The following is a 27,512-nucleotide window of genomic DNA, read 5'->3' as shown; positions in this document are numbered from 1 at the left end:
CTCCTTTAGGACATAAGTAATTTGACAAGTCTTCAAAAATATATTCTAACCTAAATTACTACCAAGAATAGCCTGAAAATACTGTACTGTGGAAATTATTTTATACTATTCTAGATATTTCTCCTCTATGGTTACTGTGACATAGCTCATGAAGTATTTTTTAAAGCCTTATACCACCGATACCTTTATATTTCTGATACTGGATTCTCAAAATAATGTAACCATAAGACCAAGTAAATACACTATCTGGACATAAATCTAATATTTAGTGACTCTCTTTAATTCAAACCAATATTCCAGACTGACAGACACCATATAATGGCATCTCATCCCAAAGCCAAGAGGACAGATTAAAAACAAGGACTGTAGAAGAATGTGAATCCTCTGACATCAGCTATAACAAACATTAAACACAGCCCAACATCTAGCCAGATTAATATAAATGCCACACTATAGTCTATTTACCTCAGTTACTATTGTTTGATAACAGATGTCAGGCTATCAGCAAAAAAATTAAAAGGCATTACAAAGGCAAGGAAAAAAAAATACTCTAAAAAGAGAAGTAACCATCAGAACCAGAGTCAGATATGATATACATGTTGGAATTATCAGACAGAAAATTTAAAATAACAATGATTACTATGTTAAGGGCTCTAATGGGAAAGGAAGATGACAAGCAAGAACAGATAAGTAACGTAAGCAGAGACAGAAACCCAAAGAATCAAAAGGAAAGACTAGAAGTCAAAACACTATAACAGGAATGGAGAATGCTACCAATAGGCTCATTGGTAGAATCAACACAGCTAAAAAAAGATTAAAAAAAAAAAAAAGACTCCAGGAACTTGAAGATATGTCAATAAAAACTTCCCAAACTGAAATGCAAGGAAAAACAAAGAAACAGAACAGAACATCTAAGAACTGTGAGACAATATCACAAGGAGTAATATGTGTAAGTGGAATGCCAATTGGAGAAGAAAGAGAGAATGCAGAATAAATATTTGAAATAATAATGGCTGGAAACTTGCCCAAAGTAATAACAAACACCAACCCAGAAATCCGGAAAGCTTAGAAAACATTAAGCAAGACATGTACCTTAACACACACATACACACACAGCCATACACACACACACACACACACACCCCAGGCATATAACATTTAGAGAAAGACAAAGAGAGAAGTCTGAAAGAAGATAGAAAACACACCTTCGTTACTGAGGAATGAAGATTAAAAATTACAGTGGAATTCTAGTCAGAAAACATCTATGCAGGATGCCTGGGTGGCTCAGTCGGTTAAGCATCTGCCTTCAGCTAGGTCATGATTCTGGGGTCCTGGCATCGAGTCCTGCATCGGGCTCCCTGCTCAGTGGGAATCGGCTTCAGCTTCTCCCTGTCCCTCCTCCCTGCCCATGCTCTTGCTCACTCTCTCTCTAATAAATAAACAAAATCTTAAAAAAAAAAAAATCCATGCGAGAGTGAAATCTTTGAAGTGTTGGAAAAAAATCCCGCCAACCTAGAATTCACTCAATAAAATAATTATTCAAAACTGAAAAGATCACAGAATGGGAGGAAAATCTGCAAATCACATCTGACAAGGGAATAGTCCTCAGAATATATACAAAACTCCTACAACTCAACAGTAAATAGACATTAAAAGTAATGTCTATTATAAACAATAAAAAGACAACCAATTAAAAAATAAGCAAAGGATCTGAATAGACTTTTCCCCAAAAAAGATATGCAAATGCCCTGGAGTACCTGAGTGGCTCAGTGGGTTAAGCATCTGCCTTTGGCTCAGGTCATGATCTCAAGGTCCTGGGATCAAGCCCTGAATCGGGCTCCGGCTTGGCAGAGAGCCTGCTTCTCCCTCTCCCCTCTGTCCCTCCCCCAGCTTGTGCTTGCTCACTCTCTTACGCTGTCTCTCTCTCTCACAAATAAATAAACAAAATCTTAAAAAAAAAAAAAGATGTACATATGACCAAAAAGCACATGAAAAAGGTGCTAAAATTCATTAATTATTATGACAAATGCAATTCTAAACCACAATGAGATACCATGCAGGAATCTCATTGGGTGAGCTAGGATGGCTATAATAAAAAAGATGGGCAATAATAAGTGAGGACAAAAATACGGAGAAATCAGAATCCTCATACATTCTTGGTGGGAATGTAAAACAGTGTAGCCACTTTTGAAATATTCTGGGAGTACTTCAAGAAGTATAAGAGTTACCTGGTGACTCAGGAATTCCATTCCTAGGTATATTGCCAAAAGAACTGAAAAATTTATGTCCACACACAAATTTGTACACATATGTGCAAAGCACCATAGTTTATAATAGATAAAAAGTAGAAACTACTCAAATTTCTATCAACTGTATCAATTGATGAGCAGGTAAACAAAATGTGATATATCCACATAATGGAATATTGTACAGTCATACAAAGCAATAAGGTACCTACCACAACATGGATGAACTTTGAAAACATTGTGCTAAGTGAAAGAAGCTAGACACAAAAGGCCATACATTGTTTGATTTCATTTATATGAAATGTTCAGAATAGGCAAATCCATAAAAAGAAATATGAGTGGTTGCTGGGGGATAGGGAGAAGAAGGCAATTGGGAGTGACTGCCAATGGGTATGGGTTTCTTTTGGGGATAATGAGAATGTTTTGGAATTAAATAATGATGATGGTTGAACAACCTTGTGTATATATGTATACTAAAAAAAACTGAATTGTTTATTTTAAAAGAGTGAATTTAATGGTATGTGAATTATCTAAAAAAAAAAATCATACAGAAGAAATAAAGACTTCCTGAGACAAACAAAAACTGAGAGAGTTTATTGCCAGGAGACCTTCCTTATAATAAATGTAAACCAAGTTCTCCAGTTGCTTCAGGTAGGAGCAAAATGACATAGGTCATAAACTTGCATTCCTATAAAGGAACAGTGCCATAGAAAGAATAAATGAAGGTAAAATAAAGTATTCTTTCTTATTTTTAATTGATCCAAAATAGAAATGTTAAAGCAATGAGAGTAAGAATATATTGGTTATTATAGCATATGGATCAGTGAAGTGAATGACAGGAGTGCCACACGGACAGTAGGGATGAACGGGGAATAATCTGCTATAAGGAACCTACACTGCACGTAAAGTGGCAGCATTATCTGAAGGTGGACTTAGATTATTTTATATGTAACATATTATTTTATATGTAAAATATTTTATATGTAAAAAAGCTCTATCTGTAAAACTTAGATTATTTTATATGTAAACTAGTTCACAAGACAAGCCTCACTAAGTTTCAAAGAATAGGGATCCTTGACCATAGAGCAAAGGAGTTAGAAGTTAATTCAAAAATGAGTTAAAATTCCTGCATATTTGGAAATTTAAAAACTTAAACACTCACAGGTTCAAAAACCATAACAGATGTTTTAAAAAATTAGATACTAATATTGATAAAATCAAAACTAATGGAATATACCAAAATCAGTGTTTTGAAGGAAATGCTTACCCTTCAATACTTTTATAAAACTGATGACTGCCTGAAAATTAATGAGCTACATGACTACTTTAAGGAAAAGAACAACAAAACAGAAAGAAAGAGGAAAGATGTATATGAATGGGAGTTAATGTTACTAAAAATATATATATATAAAAGAGAAAATCAGCAAAGTAAAAATTTCATTCTTTGGAAAAACAATACCAAGGAAATTAATAAGCCTCCTGTAAAACCAAGTAAGGAAAGCAAGTGAAAGCAAAAATAAATAGTATTACAAATGAAAAAAAGTAGGCATGACTATAGATACCACAAACACTAAAAAGATTTAAATAATACTATCAACAACCACATGCAAAAAAACATGAAAAGTTAGGCACAAAACACTTTATAAGGAAAATGTAATTTACCAGGGCACCTGATTTGCTTAGTTAGTTAAATGTCTGACTCTTGGTTTGGCTCCAGTCACAATCTCAGGGTACTGAGATAAGTCCTGCATTGGGCTCTGCAGTTGGGCATGGATCCCCTAAGATTCTCTCTCTACCTCATTCTCTGCCCCTCTCCTGCCCCTTTCTTCTCTCCCTCCATAAAAAATAAAAATAATAATAAAAAAGAAATTTTAAAAAAAAGAAGATATAATTTACCAAAACAATGCAGACAGTTCTATAACTAGTGAGGAAACTGAAGGAGTAGTTAGAATTTTTCCATGAAGAAAACATCGGTCTCAGATAATTTTAATATAAGTATTCTACTGAATTGAAGGACTAGATCACTTTAAACTTAAACTCTTTCCAAAAGTAGAAAAGAAGGAATACTCTGCAGTCATTTCAGAAGACCTGCATCACTCTAACACCAAAGCCATACAGAGTCAAAATGAGAGAAAAATAAGGTTGTTTCACTCATGAATATGGAATCAAAATTCTGAAAAACATATTAATAAATCGAATCCAACAATGATTTTTTTTTCTTTTTCAAATTTTTATTTGAATTCTAGTTAGTTAACATATAGTGTAGTATTGGTTTCAGGAATAGAATTTAGTGATTCATCACTTACATATAACACACAGGGCTCATCATAACAAGTGCCCTCCTTAATATCCAACAGTGTATTAAAAATAAAACATCTTGGGCACCTCGGTGGCTCAGTGGGTTAAGCCTCTGCCTTTGGCTCAGGTCATGATCTAAGGGTCCTGGAATCGAGCCTTGCATCAGGCTCTCTGCTCCGCAGGGAGCCTGCTTCCCCCTTTCTCTCTGCCTGCCTCTCCGCCTACTTGTGATCTCTGTCAAATAAATAAATAAAATCTTAAAAAAAAAATCTTATCCAAGTTAGGTTCATTCCCAGTATGTAAGGATAGATTGTTCATTTAAAAAAAACAAAAACATAAACATAAATGTTCCCTATTCAATAATTTTTAAAATATATAATTACCTCAATAGATACAGATAAAACATCTTTAGTAAAACAGGAGTAGAAGAGAACTTCCATACCCTAATAAAGAGTATTTGAAAGAAACTCTTACAGAAAGTGAGAGAATAATGAACACCAAGTTCAGAATGGGTAAACGGAGATGGGGTGATGAGGTGGGAAAAAAACACATAGATATACGTGAATTATTGTCAAAGTCCTTATTTATTTATTTACTGATAGAGAGAAAGGGCGATGTGTGCCTTGGTGGGGTGGGTAGAGGCAGAGGAAGAGGGAGAGAGAGAATTTTAAGCAGGCTCCCCATCTAGCATGGAGCCACAGTGGGGCTCTATCACAGGACTCTGAGATCGTGACCTGAGCTGAAATCAAGAATCAGACGCTTTAACAACTGAGCCACCCAGGCGCCCCATGGTCTTAATTTTTATATTGAGTATAGGCTACTGTGGATTCTTATGCTATTCCCAAAGCCAAATGAACAAACAAATGCATGGGCCAATGATGAGATTATCACGAACCAGTGTGTCTCCAATGGCAATTTCTGAAGATTGGGTTATCTGGAAACTTGTACCACATGCAAATACTCCAGCCCCACTCCTGACCTACTCAATCAGAAACTTTGAGGGGTGGGCCCAGCGACATGTGTTTTAAGCCCTCTAGGTGATTGTGATGCATGCTAAAGACGGAGCAGCATGATCATAAATCACGAATTCTAGAGTCTGTACACTTACAGTCCAACTAACAAATGGGAAGCACAGCTGTGGGGTGCTGTGTAACTTGTATTATGGGGATAACCACTGCACTTTCTCATTTAGTTGAGCTTTAAACCAGATGAGAAAGGACTTGAATGTGACTCCCTTTCTTCCCGAGTCCCCGGTAACAAATCTAAAAGGGAGAAAATGAGGCCTATTACACTATTAAAACCAGCAGTAATTCCTGATACTAGGAACTTGCTACACCTCATTGTAGTGGCAGATTTTATTATGTAGATCCAAAGTCAGAACCACTTTTAGGAAGTAACATGTTAACAACAACAACAACAAAAAAAAGGAAGTAGCATGACTTCTGCAAATGGCGAGAACAGCCTCCAACAATTTTCCTACAGTTTGAAACAAGGAAAAAACATTGGTTCAACACAGTGTGGGCAACTTCCAGAAGATAAAATCTGGAGAAAAAAGATGTAGAGTTATGTGCTGAGAACTACTGGACACTGCAGTTTTGGAGATGAAGTATTTCACTACAAAAGTCCCACTAATAGCGCCTGTCTACGAATAAGTCTTATACCTTATGAACCTCTACCAACTCATGGTCCATCCTTGCTGCCCTCTTGAGAAAACCAGCTTTCGTGGTAGTGACTTTTGGCTTTGGCGGTCTGATTCGGGGTTGTGTCACAAAATCTGGGAGACGTGACTCAAGTTCAACTAATCCTACAGGAAGGAAGTACATATTTTTAGTATTCAGTGATTAAATTTCACATTTTGAAAGCATATTGTTAATTTTAGTAGCTGTTTGCTAAGTGGTTTAATTTAGAATTACTGATAAGATAGAGCTCACATAATTGAAGTGGCCCCTAAAATGTAAAGCAAATTTCTACATAATTAATGTTCTCGTGTTCTTGGTGATTTAGACCACAAAATGAAAAATGCATTCTTTTAAAAAAAAAAGATTTTATTTATCTGAGAGAGAGAGAGAGAGAAAGAGCACATAAAGAGGGTAGGGCAGACAGAGAAGCAGACCCCCCACTGAGCAGGGAGCCCAATGCGGGACTTGAACCCAGGACCCTGGGATCAGACACTTAACAGACTGAGCTACCCAGGGACCCTGAGAAATGCATTCTAATTAAATATTTCCCTACAAAAAAGTATTAAGTTCTACGACAATAACCACAAAAAATTAGTGACCATATGATATATGGAACCACCAATTTTTGGTCGCTATACACCAGTTTATTGTATTCTGCTCTGGAGATGATCAGCCAGAGCTACGGGTTCAACAGTGTGACCATCAATTCATGATCTTGGCCATGTATATGCTTCAACTTGCCAATTAAATTTAAATAATCTAAATGAGCCTCACCGCGACTTGGCAAGAGGTATAGTCCTCTCCATGAACTTATCCCCTAGTTACACATTTCCTTGCCCACCAGTTTACTAATACTTCTTTTTAAAGGGATGATTTCATGATATATTCCTTGTTTACTCTGAAAACCTAGTATGAAAGCTTTTTCAGTTTCATTTTTGTGACATTGAACATGCTTAAATGTTTAGTAGGTAAACACAGATATATTGTTACACAATAAACCCATTTATTTATTTGGATCTTAGGAATTTTTATTGGTTTGTATGTACTCCTATTAATAACATTAAATGTGTTCATTGCTATTTCTTGAAAATATTTTTATTTTTTGTTTAGCCTTTAACCTAATACTTCTCTTTTAGTACTTTAATACTCCTCTTATACTGGACTTGTAATTATGTAAATTGCTTACCTTCATAGGTGTTGAGATAGTGATTTTTTACTACAAAGTCCTCTGAATTGTTGTCGGGGAAACGACCAAGACGAGACAGAGGTCCATAGACCTGTGATGCATAATCACAATAATCCCTGATGATATTTCTTCTCTCCAACTTTCCTTCTATATTCTTTCTTTTTCCCACAAGTTTTCTGATTGCTACAATAAAACATACCTCTGTGACTATCTTCACAGTGCTGTTCTGAACAAATGCCTAATAAGCCAGTTCTACTTTTATTCACAGGGAAGCTACTGAACTGACTGAATTTCATGATGACCGCTCACTGTAGCCAGGTCTGTCATCCGCAAAGCCCAGGTCATCAGGAGACAAGTGGGAGTGACAGAAGCTGAGTCAGTTGGTGTCCTCAGTTGGTACTCATCAAAAGTCTTTTATAAGTGCATTCCAAGCTCTGAGGTAAGAGCTTACAAAAACTTACTTACAAAAACTCAGGAAGAGTTTTGTCAAGCTAATGAAAGAAACTCAAACTAACCAAGAAAGACATGGTCAGTGAAGTTCTGGAGAATTATTTTCTCCTGGGAAAATAACTGCAAGGGAAGGAAGACAACAGGTTCTTTAATAATCTCCTTCTACCTTGGCTAACAACAGAATAAAACACAATATATCCCAGCTTGGAGCTTTCAGAACTGTTTGGCAGTCAGATGGAAAAGGCTCAGCTGTGCACACTGGGAGTTTACTCAGCTGAGGAGTTGTGCTACCTCTCTGCCTACCACAGATCCACCCCCTAGGGCTCCACACTGTGCACTCACCATGGGTGCAAACCCATACTGTGGGACGGCAAAGTCTTACTATAAGAGGCGGCTGCATGTACTACTGCTACCTTGTGGGCATTTATGTTTGATTCTCCACACTTTTGTGTGTGACGTGGGGTTTGGGAATTAAACAAAAAGTTTATATTTTGCTATTTATATTTTTTTATTAGTTTCAGAGTAGAGGTCAGTGATTCATCAGTTGCATCTAACATATGGTGCTCATCATCTCAAGTGCCCTCCTTAATGCCCATCACCCAGTTACCCCATCCCTCTACCCCTCCCCTCCAGCAACCTTCAGTTTGTTATTTATCTACAAAAGTTAGTCAGCTCATCATTAGTTAGATCAAGTACTGAAGAGAAAAAGTGTTGACAATATCTAACTGCATACTTAACAGCTAGTTAAAAGTTATCTTCTCACACAAAAAATAAGTTCAGGGGCATATAAGTGAGAGCAGATAACAGGTACCTAATTTATGGGGGTTGGGGGTGTCCTTGAAGGCCTCACTGAAGAAGTGACATATGAGTAATGTCTTAGCCTTGGTTCCCCCAAAGGCAGAGCCTAAAACAAAGTTATGTTTGCAGGAAGTTTTTTGGAAGGTGACCGATCCCAGAGGGCAGAAGAGAGGGACAGGAGGACTTTAGAATAGAATAGAATACAATAGACAAGCTAGTCAACCCATGTTTATTATTGTGAAGTACTGAAAAGAAACAGTTGACAATATCTAAATGCATACCTAGCACCTAGTTAAAAGTTATTTTCTCACATCAAGAAAACTTTAAAAGTTAAGTTCACTGAGAATAATTTTAAGGAATTTTTATAATTGTTCTACTTTTGTAGATGAATAACAAATTTGGTTTTTTAAATATTATGATTATTCTATTAGGCATAGAAATTGCTAGTTTGCACATGTAATTGAAATATTACAATTTTTAAAGTAAATTACATTAAAAGTTCCTAAGCAAATAAAACTATAAAGTTATTACTTATTTAATATAAACTTAAATACTAATGAGTTAAAATTTTTAATCCTTATTTTTATTTATTTTTTTGAGAGGGAGAGAGACAGAGATGAGGGGTGGTGAGGGACAGAGGGAGAGGGTGAGAGAGAAGCTTTAGTAGGCGCTGTGCCCAGTGAGGAGCCCAACATGGGGCTTCATCTCCTGACCCTGAGATCATGACCTGAGCTGAAATCGAGTTGGACACTTAACCAATTGAGCCATGCAGATGCCCCTTTTAAAATTTTAATTAAAAATTTTGATATAGTCATTCTTAATCATCCACAGACTGCTCTTTTTATATGTACAGATATAGTACACAAACAGATATACAGTATATCCACGGTATTAAAATTTCATGGCAGGGGGTGAGCAGGAAAAATGATGATTAAATGTCTCATTTAAGAGCAAAAATAAAAAAAAGACTGAGAAATAGGGCTCCCTATCCAGGACTTCAATCCATGAATATGGGAAGGCCAACCCCTTACACTTACCCCCCCCCCACATAATGTTAATAGCTGGACTGCCTGTTAGAACATCAATACTTGGTTTTCTCAGTAAGGAATTTTCTTCCACTCTTCAACTTTTGAGAAATAATTCATCTCCTTTACTTATATAATAACATTAGGTCTCAAAAGAATTGTATCTAAATCAGGTTTGCTCAAAGATTCAAAGCAAAGCGAACCCTCCCATTCCCTTCACTGTTCATATGACACCATTACCTGAGACGTGTGTGTGCTGAATCCGTGCCAATTTTGCCTCCTTTGCTTCCTGCAGTTGAGACCACCGGGCATTCAGGTGCTTCATGTTCACTTCGTTTTGATTCTCATCACGTTTTCTCAGCAGCTCTTTTAGAATCTCCAGGCGAATCTCCTGAAGCCTTTAAGTAAATCACCAGACATAAGGACCTATTTGGTATCTCAGAGTGTTCTACTAGAGAGAAGGGAAAATCCCTGCCATAAACAGGATGCTCTCTTGAGGCTGGTATCACATTCAAGTACTTAAAAAGGCTGCTCTGGCAAAAGTATGACAAACGGATTGGCCGTTTGGGGGAGGCAACTCAATAGTGAGTCTCTCTATAAAAGGAATATGTATGGGCGTAGTTCTGAAAGGAGAAGAAGAGTATGCCAGTCAAATAAAAGGGCTCTCTAGGCAGATGGACCTAAAAGAACAATAAGACCTTTGTACACAGTTCCAGGTCCATAGGTATTGGCCGGGGGGTTAAGTAATATGAGTGAAGAGAAAACGAAGCGGCATGCTATTTTAAGGAATAAATGTGAAAATGCCAGTGTCTGGCACATATAGACAACCAATCAATCTTTGTTTCCCTTCCCCTTACCTATATCTTGTTCTCCCAGAGCTAGCTACCTTGCTCATGTGTATACAACCATGTACACATGACTTCAAAATCTCTACCTCCGGACCAGGTGTTTCTGAACCAGAATTCCTGTCTGCTAGGAATTTTCAGCTAGCCCCTGACAACCTCAAACAAACCCCACTCATTTTGTTCCACCAGAAACCTACCCTTTCTTACATCTTCCCTCCCCTAATAATTCCTCTTCTAAAACACTTCTTACATCCATCACTTAGCTCATGTTTTTATCATCCCTCCCCTAACTTTGACTCTAGTTGCTAATCTAGTCCCTCCTTCTAATCTTGCTCCAGACAGCTGTCAAGATTTTCCTTCCTAAAATAGACATTTGAACATTTTACTCTTACTTAAAAATTCATAGAGTAAATTATTCAGCCACTCATTTGTCAAATATTTATGAAGTGCTCACCATATGCCAAGCAGGAAACAAACAATGATGAACAAAATAAAACACCTTCTCTCAAGAAGCACTGTTCTATTGGAGCGGGCATATCAACTAGTATTTTATAGCACAAGAAGATAAATACCAGACCAGAAGAATGAAGAATATGGGAGAAGAAATGACAGAGCGTCTATGTCTAATGCTATTCCCAGTGAATCCAGGAAGCTGGGGAAGTCTTCCTTACAGGAGCCATGAACTCTAGTCTTGAGAATAAACAAGGATTGAGATTTGCCACATACACAAGGGAAAAGTGAGGCCTCAGTAGAGGAAAGTTCAACTCAAAGGACTAGAGACAGAGCTAACATGTCATACTGGGGGAGCGTCTCAAAGCGAACATACAAGGGGGAGTGGGGAAGTAGTGAAAAGCGAAAAATATGGAGAAACAGCTGTTTTTAAAAATAAGCCACAGACCAAGAGTCACCTTTCTGTGTGAAGTTAGAAATCCTAGGTTCATTCTAAAATTCATCACTGAACCTCAATTCCTTTAGTCATAAAATGGACATAATTTCTATCCCATAAGATTGTCATGTGCATTAAATGAGTTAATACATACAACACGGTAGAAGAGTAGTTCCCAAACTTGAGCATGCATCAGATAATCTGGAATCCTCATGGTGCCCGAAAATCTGGATTTCTAACAAATTCCCAGGTAATGCTGATGCTGCTGGTTTGCAGACCACAATTTGAGAACTACTGGCTTGGAACATGGCTCCAACACATAGTAAGCACTCTATAACTGGAACATGCTCTGTAAATACCATCATCATCATCATCATCATCATCACTAATATTATCTAACTGATGGCTTCTTACTCACCCTTCAACACCCAGCTCAGAGGCTAGCTTCTCACAATAACTTTCCCAAGTCTCCACTTACCCCAAACAGAAATACCCAGAAACATTTTAAATGTTTTTAATGCCCTTCTGATAAGACTATACCTCTCCAAATTGCAGCAATAAATTTAATTTTCTACAGACAGGATTGGACACCCAATACCTAACACCTTTGCATTTTTTAATTGCAAGTTTTTACCAAAACATCACACAGTCTGGATTCAGGGTTAATAGAAGGTGTTATAAAAAGATAAACATATTTTGAATTCAGAACCACACTGAGGCTCTGGTTCTTAACTTTCTTTTGTGTAAGCGCACCGTCAGGGGCTGTGGTGGCATTGCTATGAGCAGTGAAGTGCCTCAGCTCAGCCTAGGACAAACGATAACCTTATCAAGTTCCCTTCCTTTCCTTTCCTTATTGCTAGGGAGTTGTAATTTGGGGGGTTTCATCCTTTCCACACATTCCAAAGACAAATACATTGCTACTGCAAATACATTAGATAAATAACTGAAAACCAGAAGTACCACAGCATATTGTTATTTGTGCACTGTGAGCTCATCTCTTAATTAAGGAACTCCACAATTTGTCTTTTAAATCGAAAATGCCCCATGGGCTGTGACTAGAACCCGAGGCATCCTGACTGCGAATCCAGTAGAAGGGAGAATAAAAGGATTAGCTAGGAGGCTGCTGGATATGAAGATATCCCCAGAGGGTGGCACTGGGAATGAACAGAAAGGGTCAGTTCAAAAGACTGATGATGAATGATAAAGATGTGGCAAACACACACACAGACACACACACACACACAATAGGAAATTACTCAGGTGTGAAAAAATTATGAAATGTTGCCATTTGTAACAAAGTGGATGGAGCTAGAGTATATTATGTTGAGCAAAGTAAGAGAAAGCGAAAGGCAAATACCATAGGATTTCACTCATATGTATAATTTAAGAAACAAAATTGATGAACATATGGAAAGGGGAAGAAAAAGGAAAGAGACTTTTACGAATGGAGAACAAACTGAGGGTTGATGCAGGAAAGTGGGTGGGGGATGGGCAAAATAGGTGATGGGGATTAAGGAGGGCACTTGTGATGAGCACTGGGTGTTATATGTAAGTGATGAAGCACTGAATTCTACTCCTGAAGCCAGTATTACACTGTATGTTAATACACCGTATGTTAATGAACTACAGTTTTAAAAATTTTAAAAAGAAAAACATTTTAGGGGCACCTGAGTGGTTCAGTCACCTTCCGCTCAGGTCATGATCCCAGGGTCCTGGAATCGAGCCCCACATCGGCCTCCCTGCTCAGTGGAAAGCCTACTTCTCCCTTTCCCCCTGCAGCTCCCTCTGCTGCTCCCCCTGCTTGTGCTCACTCTTTCAAATAAATTTTTTAAATCTTTAAAAAAACAAAAGGCATTTCAGTGGGATTCTGTGATAGTCTAGATTTCTTTAAAGAGAAAAGGGAAGGGACGCCTGGGTGGCTCAGTGGGTTAAGCAGCTGCCTTCGGCTCAGGTCATGATCCCAGAGTCCTCGGATCGAGTCCCGCATCGGGATCCTTGCTTGGCAGGGAGCCTGCTTCTCCCTCTGCCTCTGCCTGCCTCTCTGTCTGCCTGCGTCACTCGCTCTCTCTCCCTCTGTCTCTGACAAATAAATAAATAAAATCATAAAAAAAAAAAGAGAGAGAGAGAAAAGGGAAAAGGGAAGAGAAGAATCACAGATGTTTTGAGGAATTGTTCAAATCTGGGTTCCATACTTAAAACTTTACATATGAAAAGGGCCTTATACATTTTTATATTGTTCGGAAGAAAATTATAGAGCTATTATTCCCAAAAGAACCAGAAACCCAACTTTCTATCTCTATAGGTGGCAGGTTGCTGTTAAACCAATACATTTGGGAAAATGCTTTACAGATAAAAAGTATTTTCATTATGCCAACAGCTCAGGTGCAGATATTTGGGTAATCTAGAACTTACTTTTCAATCTCCTGCTCTCTGAAGGCCCACTCCTTCCTCTCCATCATATTCATCATCCTCCTCCTCTTCTCAAACTGGAAGGAGTCACTCAGACTTGGAAGAGTGGCTTCCCAAGCACGCTTCTCCCGGGCACGTTCTATCATCTCAACCTCAGCTTGTCCTGCCGGGAGCCCTCGACCTGGATGATGAAGCAAAGAACCTTAGAAGCATATGGACAAACTCATGTACATTTCAGTATTTCATTTATTCCCTTTCAGTTCCTGTTCTCTTGAACTTCAGGGGTGATGACAAAATGATATTAGGAAACATCTTCCTGGTGTGCCTCATAGCTTATCTGTGCCCTGTACTGCCTCTTGTTACTTATTCGGCCAGAAGACATTTTAGTTGCACATAAAATGCTAGACAGTTAAAAAAAAATAAAACTAGACAGTATTTGAAGAATATTATCTGCCTACTAAATAATCATACCTTGGAATGCCCTATATCAGACAAATCAACATTTTTAAATGCAAGGAAATATCAGTTACTTAAAGAAGGTCACAGCTGGTAAGTAATAGAAATCAGGATTTGAACATGGCAATCTGACCTTTGTGGTCTTATCTACTACTCTATACTCCCTCTCTATTAGAGAAATGAAACAGAAATGGACTCTATAGAAAAGCCCATAGCTAACAGCATACTCAACAGTGAAGTTGAAAGCTTTTCCTTTAAGATCAGGGACAAAACAAGAGCCTATTCTTATCACTCCTATTCAGTACAGTACTAGAAGTCCTACCCAGAGCAATCACGCAAAGAAGAAACAAAAGCCAACCAAACTGAAAAGGGAGAGGTGAATGGTCTCTTTTGCAGATAACATGACCTTATAATATAGAAAACTATAAAGACTATAAAAAACGGCTAAAACTAACAAATGAATTCAGTAAAGTTGCAGGATACAAAATCAACATACAAAAATCAGTTGTATTTTTATATTTTAACAATGAACTACCTAAAAAATAAAGAACACAATCCCATTTATAATAGAATAAAAAATAATAAAATGGGGGGCACCTGGGTGGCTCAGTCAATTAAGCTTCTGCCTTCAGCTCAGGTCATGATCCCAGGGTTCTGGAATTGAACCCCTCCTCAGGCTCCTAACTCAGTGGGGAGGCTGCTTCTTCTGCTTCTTCTGACCCTCCCCACCCCACTCGTGCATGCTCTCTCTCTCAAATAAATAAAATCTTAAAATAATAGTAGTAGTAGTAGTAATAATAATAGGAATAAATTTAACTAAGGAGGTAAAAGATCTATGCACTAAAAACTATGAAATACTGATGAAAGAAATTGAAGATGACAAAAGTAAAGGGAAAAATATCCCATGTTCATGGATTGGAAGAATTAATTTGATAAAATATACATACTACCCAAAGCCATACACAGATTCAGTACAATTCCTAGTAAGATTCAAAGACATTTTTTACAGAAATAGAAAAAACAGGGGCGCCCGGGTGGCTCAGTGGGTTAAGCCTCTGCCTTCGGCTCAGGTCATGATCTCGGGGTCTGGGGATTGAACCCCACATCAGGCTCTCTGCTCAGTGGGGAGCCTGCTTCCCCCCACCCCTCTGCCGGCCTCTCTGCCTACTTGTGATCTCCATCTCTGTGTCAAATAAATAAATAAAATCTTTTTTAAAAAATAGAAAAAACAACCTTGAAATTAATATGGAAACATAAAAAACTCCCAAAGAGCAAAAGCAATTTTGAGAAAGAAGAACAAAGCTGAAGGCATTACACTTCCTGGTTTCAAGCTATATTACAAAGCTACAGTCATCAAAATAATACAGTAGTGGCATAAAAACAATCACATAGACCAATGAAACAGGATCAAGAGCCCAGAAATAAACCCAAATATAGTCAACTAATATTTGACAAGGGAGCCACAAATACTCAATGGGGGAAAGATACTTTCCTCAGTAAGTGGGGCTGGAAAAATTGGATATTTACATGTAAAAGAGTGAAACTGAATCCCTAACTTACATCAATCACTTGACTTGACTTGACTTGAAATGGATTAAATACTTAAATGTAAAACTCCTAGAAGAAAGCATAGGGAGAAAGCTTCTTGATATTCGTCTTGGCAATGGTTTTTTGTATATGGCACGAAAAGCACAATGACAAAAGCAAAAATAAACAAAAATGAGACTGCATCAAACTAAAAAGCTTCTGCACAGCAAAAGAAATAAGTAACAAAATGAAATGGCAACTTATAGAGTGGAAGAAAATATTTTCAAACCATACATCTGATAAGGGGTTAATATCCTAAATATATTAGGAACTACTACAAATAAAAAAACCAAAATAATGTGATTTTAAAATGGACAAAGGACCTGAATAGACATTCTTCCAAAGAAGATATACAAATGACCAGCAGGTACATGGAAGGCGCCCAATATCACAAATTATCAGAGAACTACAAAAGAGAAACACAAGAAGGTATTGCTTCAAAGCTGTTAGGATAGTTGTTTTAAAAAAGACAGATAACAAATGCTGGCAAGGATATAGAGAAAAGGGAACCCTAGTACACTGTTGGCAAGAATATAATTGCTATAGTCACTATCAAAGACAGTATGGAGCTTACTCAAAAAATTAAAAATAGAAGTACCATATGATTCAGCAATTCCACTTCTGGGTATATATCTGAAGGAAATGAAATTACTATCTCAAAGAGATATCTGTACCCTGCCATGCTCATTGTAGCATTATTTACAGTAGCTAAGACATGGAAACAACCTAAGTGTTCATCAACACATGACTATGTAAAAAATGATATAAATGTATATAATTCCTATATAACATTAAATATAATTAACGTTATATTAAATATGATAACTATGTGATATAACAAAATTTATCATATATGTAATATTTAATATAATTAATACTGACTATAATTAATGTGATAAATTTTATATGTAATATAAAATATATAAAATTCAGCCATACAAAAAGGAAATCCTGCCACTTGTGAAAACATGAATTAAACTTGAGGGCATTATGGTAAGTAAAATCAGTCAGACAGAAAAAAACAAAAATTGTATGATCTCACTTACATCTGGAATCTAAAAAAAACTGAATTCATAGAAAAAGGGAGTAGACTGATGATTGCCAGGGGCAAGGAAGTGGGAGAAATGGGTGAAAGCGGTCAAAGGGTACAAACTTACCGTTATATGATGAATAAGTTCTGGATATCTCACATACAGCATAATGACTATAGTTAAAAATACTATACTGTATACTTGAAAGCTGACAAGAGAGTAGACCTCAAATGCTCTCACCACACATACCAAAAAAAAAAAAAAAAAAAAAAAGTACTATGTGAGGTGATGGGTATGTTAAGTAATTGTGGCAATCATTTTGTAAAATATATATATATAAAATCACCACCTGGTATGCCTTAAACTTATATGATATGTCAATTATATCTCAATAAAGCTGGAAAAAAATGAACTATATGTAAGTAAAAATATAACACTAGTCTTTTATTTAATTTTTACATATATGATATTTTACTATATTTAAGTATCACTCAGCAACTTGCTTTTTTACTCAATTTTGTCTTGGGGACACTAGTCACACTGATAGAAAGAGATCTAATTTCATTCTTCAACTGTAGGACTCAACCAGAATTTAAGCTATCTTCTAAAAATTGATGTTTTAGATTGTTTCAATTTTTGAATACACATAGTAATGCTGCAAAAAACATCCTTGTACTGCTCTCATTATGTCCATATGAAAATTTCTCTAGGATCGTCTAGCAGCTAGATCATAAAATATAATCACTTTAAATTTTTCTGGATATTGCCAAACCTGCCTCCCAGAATTTTCCTCAAGCCTTCTGAGATTCCCCAGGTGCTCCCCCACAGCCCATGCTTCCTTACTTCCTCCCACATTGTTTCTGCCTAATCTCAGTTGCTTTTTGTAGTCCTAACAAATACTTAGTAGTCGTTCACAGATTTTCTTTTTTTTTTTTGTAGTTTCACTGAAAGTGTACCTTGTGGGAGTTCTGTTGTGCTTATTGCTTTTGTGTGGTTTCTGGGAAGAGAAGAGCAAAGATACTGACATATATATATATATATATATATATATATATATATATATATACAGTTATACTGGAAATAGGGATTTAGATTAGCATTGATTGAAGGTATAAAATATTTAGGGGAGAAATAATATTTATTTATTCAAGCAGGAGTCTTCCCATTTATAAACACGGTATGCTCTTCTTTTTATCAAATCTTTGTTCACATGCTTAAGGAACACTTTATGTTTTTCTCCATAATGCTATACACATGTTTTTGCTAAGTGACTTTCTTAGGTTGTTATTTGTTGCTTTAAGATTATATTTTCAAATATAATCTTATATATTTATAGACATAGTTCACATATAGGAAAGCTATTGATCTTTGTATGTCAATTCCACAATCACCTACCTTCAACTCAGGTTCTTTGTTCTGATAATTTGTACTTTCATTTGATTTTATAAATAAGTTAACTGTCTACAAGTATAGTTTTGCTTTTTATTTCTAATCCTCATACCTGAATTTTTCCCTCTTACTGCACTGAGTCAGCATTTCTCAATCAAAAAGTCAGCATCACTCAATCAGTGATATCACTGCCATACTGAGCAAACAATTATTTCTTATATGGGACTGCTGAATGCAGGATAGGATATTTAGTATCCATGCCAGCCTACCTCCCAAGCCCAATCCCATGTGCTAAATTCCAGGAACACATCCTAATCATTACTATATTAAAAATGTAGAGGAAGGACTTGTGGGGAGATGGCAGAACAGGAATATCCTAGGCTTGTCTCATCCAACAGATGCAACTAGATACATCCCCCTCAGTGTAAATAATCAGAAAAAAAAAAAAAAAAAAAAACAAAGACTGGAAGAAAAGACTTCACACCTATATGTTGAAAAGAGGCCACACTAAGGAGGGTAAGAAAGGCAAAGACATAGTGGGAGCCAAACAGACCCGCAGGACTGTCCACCAAAGGGAAGAATGCAGTGAGTACAAAGAGGATAGAACCCATGCCAGGTACCACAGGCACAGGGGACAGGCACCAGAAAGAGGAATCCCTGTAACATTTGGCTTTGAAAGGCAGAGGAGTCCGGCTTCGCCAACTCTTAAAATCAGTATGGCTTAGCACCTGGAACTTAAAAAAAAAAAAAAAAAAATCAGTGGGCTCAGCTCCAGGAGAGTGGAGGATGAGAGAAAAGTGAGCCCCTACCCTTAAAGAGACAGCACAACAAATAGCCCCACTGAGATTCAACTTAGAAGCAGAAATTTGATAAGCATCTGGGATATACAAGAGGGGGGTTTATTTACTATCTCAGAGTTTGTGCTGGAGGGGCAGGGATCTTTGGGAGACTCCTTGAGGAACAAAGAAGTTGGCAGGGGCCATTTCCCACCTCCACCCTCCCAGTGTAGATATATGGACAACTGCCAGAATCAGCACAGCAGGAATAATCTCCACCAACCTTTCTAATAGCATACCCTGCCCCACAGTCTTCTGAAGATCTGCTCTCTCCAACCAAGCTGGCCTCAGCAGAGTTGTCCCAGGCAGCTGCAGGTCACCTCCGTATATACTGACAGACCTTGCTGACACTACTAACTCTGATCCTATGTCTCCTGTGGAACCATCCTTGGCAAAAGTCCATCCAAGGCTGGCACTAAGCAAGCAGCGCAAAAAGGGGCCACCACCACTCCAAGCAATTCCTGTCTCAAGGAGAGAGGAAGATAACCACACATACCAGTCCAACCACACATAGTAGTGGGCTGGGGACAGATTTCTGAACTAACTGCTGGTCCCACTCACCAACAAAACTATCTCAAGGGACAATACAGGAAGAATACCTTGCTGTTCAGTGCTACTGAAGCTCTGGCAAACCCCTGGTCTGACTCAACTCAAGCTCAAGGCAATCCCAGACTGGCAAAATTAAAACACGGGGACCAAACCCTGTCCACAACAGGCAAAGAGCTTTTGCAGATGACTAGACTGAAGGTAAACACAACTCAGCCACAACAATAGGGCACAAACAACATGCACAGAAGATGCCCCTGAAATTCCAGGGTCTGGTGAAAAGGGGACATTGTAATGCAAGGCACTACAGGACCACCTCTTCATACATCCATGACTTTCAAGAGCAGATATAGCTGACTTTCATAACACATAGAAAGAGACACAGAGAATTAGACAAAATGAGGATGCAGAAGAATATGTCCCAAATGAAAGGACAGGAGAAAATATCAATAAGGACAGGGAAAAATCACAAGAAATCTAAATGAAATAGAGATAAGCAGTATGCTTGGTAGGAAATAGTAATCGTCATAAACATACTCACTGAAATGGAGAAAAGAGTGAAGGACTCAGTGAGACACACAACAAAGAGAGAAAACATAAAAAAGAACCAATCAGAAATGAAGAACTCAATAACTGAAGAGAAAAAAATAGTACACTAGAGGATGCAGATGAATATTTCAGTGACTGGAGGACAGAGTAATGGAAAGCAATCAAGCTGAACAGGAGACAAAAAAGAATAATAAAAATGAAAATAGATTAAAGAAACTCAACAACACCATCAAGTATAATAACACTTGCATTGTAAGGATCCAAAAAAAAAGAGAAAAGGGTGGGGGGAAGAAAATTTTATTTGAAGAAATAACAGCTGAAAACTCTTCAAATCTGGAGAGGGAAACAGAAATCCAGATTCAGGAGGCACAAAATGCCCCCAACAAAATCAACTCAAGGAGGTCCACACCAAAGCACATGGTAATTAAAATGGCAGAAAGTAGTGGTAAAGAATTTTTAAAGCAGCAAGAAAAAAAAGTAATTATATACAAGAAATACCTTGTAAGACAACAAGCTGATTTTTCAGCAGAAACACTGCAGGCCAGAAGAGGGTGACATGAAATATTCAAAGTGCTGAAAGAGAAAAATGTGTAACCAAGAATACTCTATCCCACAGAGCTATCACTCAGAATAGAAGGAGAGAGAAAAAGTTTGCCAAGGAGACAGAAGTTGGGGGAATTCATGACCACTAAACCAGCCTTCCGTGAAATGTTAATGGAGACTCTATGAGTGGAAAGGAAAGACCATAAGCAGGAGTAAGAAAAGTAGGAAGCACAAAACCAGTAAAATAAAGTATATCTATAAAAATCAGTCAAGGGAATCACAAAATAAAAGGATGTAAAGTGTAACACCATATACCTAAAATATAACAGGGGAGAGGAATAAAAATTTAATGCTTTTAGAATGGGTACAAACTTAAGTGGCCAAAACCCTAATATAGACTGCTACATGCATAAGATGTTACATATAGACCTAAACATAACCACAAATCAAAAACTAGTAATAGAAATGCAAAATACGAAGAGAAGGGAACCAAAGTATATCAATAAAGAAAGCTAGCAAATCTTGAAAGAGGACAATGAGAAAAAAAAGGAATTTAATAAGAACTACAAAAACAACCATAAAACAAGTAACAAAATGATGATAAGTACATACCTCTCAGTAATTACTTTGAATGTAAGTGGACTAAACATTCCAATCAAAGGACATAGGGTGACAGAATAGATAAAAAAGTAAGACCCATCAGGGCACCTGGGTAGCTCAGTTGGCTAAGCATCTGACTCTTGGTTTTGACTCAGGTTGTGATCTTAGGATTGTGAGATCAAGCCTGTGTGGGACACCATGCTCAGAACAGAATCTACCTGGATTCTTCTTCCCTTTACTCCTCCACTCCTCCTCCCCCAACTCACACTCTCTCTAAAACAAATAAATAAGTAAGTAAATAAGTAAGTAAAATCTTAAAAAAAAAAAAAAAAAAAAAAAAAAAAAACAAAGCAAGACCCATATATATACTGCCTACAAGACTCACTTCAGACATAAAGGCATATGCATGCAGACTAAAAGTAAAGAAATGCAAAAGCATTTATCATGCAAATGAAAGTGAAAGAAAGCCAGGTGGAACACTTTTATTAGACAAAATAGGCTTTAAAACGAAGACAGTAACAGAAGACAAAGGATAGTACATAATCACACAGGGAACCACTGAACAAGAAGACGGGAATACCCGAAAATATATAGCAGCTAATAAGAAACTTAAAGGGAGCAACTGATACTAACACAATAATAGTAGGGGACTTTAACATCCTTTATATTAATGGATAGGTCATCTAAACAGTAGATGATTAAGGAAACAGTGGCTATAAATGACACATTCGACCACATGGATCTAACAGATATATTCAGAACATTGCATCTTAAAACAGTGGAATACACACATTTTTTTCAAGTGCATATGGCACATTCTCCAGAACAGATCACATATTAGGCCACAAAGCAAGTCTCAACAGGTTTACAAAGACTGAAGTACCATGCATCTTTTCTAACCACAACAGTATGAAACTAGACATCAACCACAGGAAAAAAATCTGGAAAAACACACATACATAGAGGCTAAGTTACAGGCTACTAAACAATGAATGGATCAACCAAGAAATCAAAGAGGAATTAAAAAATATATGGAGACAAATGAAAATGAAAACACAATGGCCTAAAATCTTTGACATGCAGAAAAGCAATTTTAAAGGGAAATTTATAGCAATACAGGCCTACCTCAAGAAGCAAGAAAAACTTCAAATAAACAACCTAACATTACACTTAAGGGAGCTAAAAAAAAAAAAAATACGCAAAGCCCAAAACTAGCAGAAGAAAGGAAATACTAAAGATTAGAGAATGAATAAATATAGAAATTTTTTTAAAAAACAACAGTAGAACAGAACAATGAAACCAGGAGCTGGTTCTTTGAAAAGATCAACAAAATTGATAAACGTTTAGCCAGACTCATCAAAAGAAAAAGAGAGGGCTCAAAAATACATCAGAAATGAAAGATGAGAAATAACAACCAACACCACAGAAAGACCAAGGGTTATGAGACTATTATAAAAAATTATATGCCAACAAATTGGATAATCCAGAAGAAATAGAAACATATAACCTCCCAAACTTGAACAGGAAGAAACAGAAAATGTGAACAGACTGACCACCAGCATAAAAGATTGAATCAGCAATCAAAAAACTTTGACAAACAAAAGTCTAGGACCAGACATCTTCAAAGGTGAATTCTAACAAATATTTAAAGAGTTAATACCTATTCTTCTCAAACTATTCTGAAAAATAGAAGAGGAAAGAAAGCTTTCAAATTCATTCTATGAGGCCACCTGTACCCTGATACCAAAACCAGATAAAGACACTAAAAAAAAAGAGAGAGAGACTGAGGGAACTATATACCAATATCTCTGATGAACAGAAATGCAAAATCTTCAAACAGATATTAGCAAACCAAGTTGAACAAATCATTTACCAAGATCAAGTGGGATTTTTTTCCTGAGATATGAGGGTGGTTCAGTATCAACTAACATGATATATCACATCAACAGCACAAAGTATAAAAATCATATGAAATACCAAGGAATAAACTTAACAAGGAGGGGTGCCTGTGTGGCTCAGTCATTAAGCAACTGCCTTCAGCTCAGGTCATGATCCCAGGGTTCTGGGATGGAGCCCCACATCAGGCTCCCTGCTCAACAGGAAGTCTGTTTCTCCCTCTCCCACTCCCCTTGCTTGTGCTCTCTTGCTGTGTCTCTCTCTGTCAAATAAATAAAATCTTAAAAAAAAAAAAAAACTTAACCAAGGAAGTAAAAGACCTCTACTTTGAACACTATAAAACACTGATGAAAGAAACTGAAGATGATACAAATGGATATTCCATGTTCATATATTGGGAGAACAAATATTGTTAAAATGTCTATACTATAGAAAGCAACCTACAGATTTAATGTACTCCCTATCAAAATACCAACAGTATTTTTCACAGAACTAGAACAAATAATCCTAACATTTGAATGGAACCACAAAAGACTCCAAATAGACAGACCAATCTTGGGAAACAAAACAAAACAAAACTGGAGGTGTCACAATCCCAAAATCCAAAATATACTACAAAGCTGTAGTAATCAAAAAGTATGGTACTGGCACAAAAACAGACACACAGATCAACAGAAGAGAACAGAAAGACCAGAAATAAATCCACAATTTTATGGTCAACTAATTTTCCACAAAGGAGGCAAGAACATGCAATGGGAAAAAGTCTCTTCAACAAATGGTGTTGAGAAAACCAAATAGTTACATACAAAAGAATGAAACTGGATCACTTTCTTATACCACACACAAAAATACACTCAAAATGGATTAGAAACCTAAATTTGAGGCCTAAACCCATAAACATTCTAGAAGAGAACACTGGCAATAATTTCGCTGACATTGGTCACAGCAACATTTTTCTAGATAGTCTCCCAAGGCAAGGGAAACAAAAGCAAAAATAAACTACTGGGACTACAATAAAAAGCTTCTGCACAGCAAAGGAAACAATCAACATAACTAAAAGACAACCTACTGAATGAAAGAATATATTTGCAAATGACATATTTGACCAAGGGTTAGTATCCAAAATATAGAAAGAACTTTTACAACTCAACACACACACACACACAGACACACACACACACACACACAGAGTCATTTCTCCAAAGAAAACATACAGATGGCCAACAGACACAAGAAAAGATGTTCAGCATCACTCATCAACAGGAAAATGCAAATCAAAAACACCACCAGAGGTTATCTCACACCTGTCAGAATGGCTAAAATAAGTAAGAAATCACAAGTGTTGACAAGGGTAGAGAAAAAGGAACCTTGATGTTGGTGGGAATGCAAAATTTTTTTTAAAGATTTATATATTTATTTGAGAGAGAGAGAGTGCATGAGTGAGTGGGGGAAGGTCAGAGGGAAAGGGAGAGAATCTCAAACAGACTCACCACTGAGCATGACTCCAATACGGGGGTTGGTATCATGACCTAAGTCAAAATTAAGAGTCCAACACTCACAAACTAAGCCACCCAGGTGCCCCAAAACATTTTTTTAAGATTTCGTTTTTAAATAATCTCTATATCCAACATGCAGCTCAAACTTATGACCCTGAGATCAAGAGTGGAATGCTCTTTCCACTGAGCCAGCCAGGTACTCCGGGAATGCAAACTTCTGCAACCATTGTGGAAGACAGCATGTAGGTTATTCAAAAAAATGAAAACTAGAATTACCATATGACCCAGTACTTGAACTAGTAGGTATTTATCCAAATAATATAAAAGCACTAATTTCCAAAGGTATATGTTTATAGCAGTGTTATTTATAATAGGCGAATTATGGAAGCAACCCAAGGGTCCATAGAATTATAAATGGATAAATATGAAGTGGCATATATACACAATAGAATATTATTCAGCCATAAAAAAGAATGAAATCTTGTCATTTGCAACATCTTTGTCATGGGTAGAGCTAGAGAACATAATGGTAAGTGAAATGTCAGAAAGAGAAAGACAAATACCATATGATTTTACTTGTGTGGAATTTAAGAAACAAAACAAATCAACAAAGAAAAAAAAAGAAAAACAAAAAATAGACTCTTAAATATAGAGAACTGGTTACTGGGAGGGAGGAAGGAGGGAAATAGGTGATGAGAATTAAAGAATACACTTATTGTGATGTGTGTTAGTAATGTATAGAACTGCTGAACCACTATCTTATATACCTGAAATTAATATAACACTGTATGTTAAATATAATGAAATTAAAATTAAAAAAAAATTTTTTCCAAAAAATGAAATGCAAAAGCAGGCAGACAGTACATGAACAAATGAGTGTGGCTATGTTCCAATAAAACCTCTTTAGAGTCACTGAAATCTTAATTTCATGTAATTTTCACATGCTACAAAATAGGATTTTGTCATCTATTTTATAGTGTAAAAGCCATTCTTAGCATTCAAGCTATATTAAAAAAGGCAATAGGCCAGTTTGGCTTTTAGACCATAGTCTGCCAATCCTAACATAGAGTTTTAATACTTACTTCTTTTTTAAAGAAATTATCATCTTTACAGGGCATATGGGTAGCTTGGTAGGTTAAGCATCCGCCTTTGGCTCACTCAGGTCATGATCTCAGGGTCCGGTCCTAGGAGGGAGTCCTGCATTGGGCTCTCTGCTCAGTGAGAAGCCTGATTGTTTCTCTCTCTCTGCCCCTCGCTTTGCTTGTGCCTTCTCTCTCTCTCAAATGAGAATAAATAAAAACTTTTTTTAAAAAAAGATTTTATTTATTTATTTGACAGAGAGAGAGACAGAGAGAGAGAGAACATGAGCAGGGGGAGTGGGAGAGAGAGAAGCAGGCATCCCACTGAGCAGGAAGCTGGACGCGGCTTCATGATGTGAGCCGAAGGCACATGTTTAACAACTGAGCCACCCAGGCACCCCCCAAAAAAACTTTTTAAAAAATTATCATCTTGAGTGAGAGGCAAGATGGTGGAGGAGTAGCAGACTGAAATGACATCAGGTCCTGGAGTTCAGCTAGATAGTTATCAAACCATTCCAAACACGTACAAACTCAAAAGGAGATAGGAAAGAAGAAGAGCAGCAATTCTAGGAACACATAGGTAGATTTCCTTTCTGATTTCACTTTCTGAAAGGTAGGATGTGGGGAGAAGTGAATTGAAAGTGACAGGAAGATGGACCAGGGGATGGGGGGCTCCCGGCAAGCAGTGGAGCAGTAGAGCACAAAATTAGAAATTTAGAAGTCTGCTTCAGGGACGCCTGGGTGGCTCAGTTGGTTAAGCAGCTGCCTTCGGCTCAGGTCATGATCCCAGCATCCTGGGATCGAGTCCCACATCGGGCTCCTTGCTCAGTAGGGAGCCTGCTTCTCCCTCTGCCTCTGCCTGCCATTCTGTCTGCCTGTGCTCGCTCTCTCCCCCTCTCTCCCTCTGATAAATAAATAAAATCTTTAGAAGTCCACTCCACAGAGGGACATCACTCCAGAGGCTAAGCGGGGGTGGAGCCCTCGTGGGGACAGTGTGGTCTCAGGTCCCATGGGGTCAGAGAAAGATTGGGGGTGTCTGAGTGTGTCAGAGCTGCCAGGTATCAGAGGGGGGAAGCCAACTACAGAATCAGAACCAAAGAGTGAGCTTTCAGATCGGGGTTGCCTTAAACCATGATCCAAGGCACATGATCAAAGAGCAGTGACCCCACAAGTGGCATATCCAGGGAGACTCACCTTCCTTCTCCAGGAGAAGCAGCACAGCAGGAATCTGCTGGGTTTGTAGACTCCAAATGGGACCGTGCACCAGAGATAGAAACGTTCAATCACAGGCCGGGTGAGCTTGGAGTATGGCCAGAGACCAGGGAAACAAGAGTGATTGCTTATATCTGAGGGCACACTGAGGAGTGGGGCCCCGAGCTCTTGGCTCCTCTGGGCCAGAGATTGGGAGGCCACCATTTTCATTCCCATCCTCCAAAGCAGTACGGAAAATGTTCAGGGAACAAAAGCTCCGAGAGCTAACCAAGCAGATTACTTAGCCCAGTCCCTGGAAAGTGTGGTGCAATTCTGCCTCAGGCAAAGACATTTGAGAATCTGCAACAGGCCCCTCCCACAGAAAATGAGCAAGACCATCCAGCCAAGACCACGCTCACCAATCAAGGAGAACAGCAGAACTCCAGAGCTAGGGGAAAGCAACGCATAGAATTCATGGCCTTTTCTCCATG

At 37.6% G+C, this 27,512-nt stretch overlaps 1 protein-coding gene across 1 annotated transcript in view; it reads right to left on the bottom strand.

Annotated features, from left to right (window-relative positions):
• CFAP91 (cilia and flagella associated protein 91) overlaps window positions 1-27,512 on the bottom strand; it is a 98,575-nt gene that overhangs the window by 32,020 nt on the left and 39,043 nt on the right. Inside the window, exons 7-10 of the mRNA XM_045088428.1 lie at window positions 13,826-14,003; window positions 9,923-10,080; window positions 7,410-7,592; window positions 6,206-6,348 (exon numbers count right to left, since the gene is read on the bottom strand). Of these exons, the coding sequence (XP_044944363.1) occupies window positions 6,206-6,348; window positions 7,410-7,592; window positions 9,923-10,080; window positions 13,826-14,003 (662 nt within the window). The remainder of the gene's footprint in view (window positions 1-6,205; window positions 6,349-7,409; window positions 7,593-9,922; window positions 10,081-13,825; window positions 14,004-27,512) is intronic.

This window comes from Mustela putorius, unplaced genomic scaffold (assembly GCF_011764305.1).
Source record: "Mustela putorius furo isolate JIRA1106 unplaced genomic scaffold, ASM1176430v1.1 tig00003834_pilon_pilon_pilon, whole genome shotgun sequence".
In the NCBI taxonomy this organism is placed as follows: Eukaryota; Metazoa; Chordata; class Mammalia; order Carnivora; family Mustelidae; genus Mustela; species Mustela putorius.
This window is presented reverse-complemented; position numbering and strand designations above follow the sequence as displayed.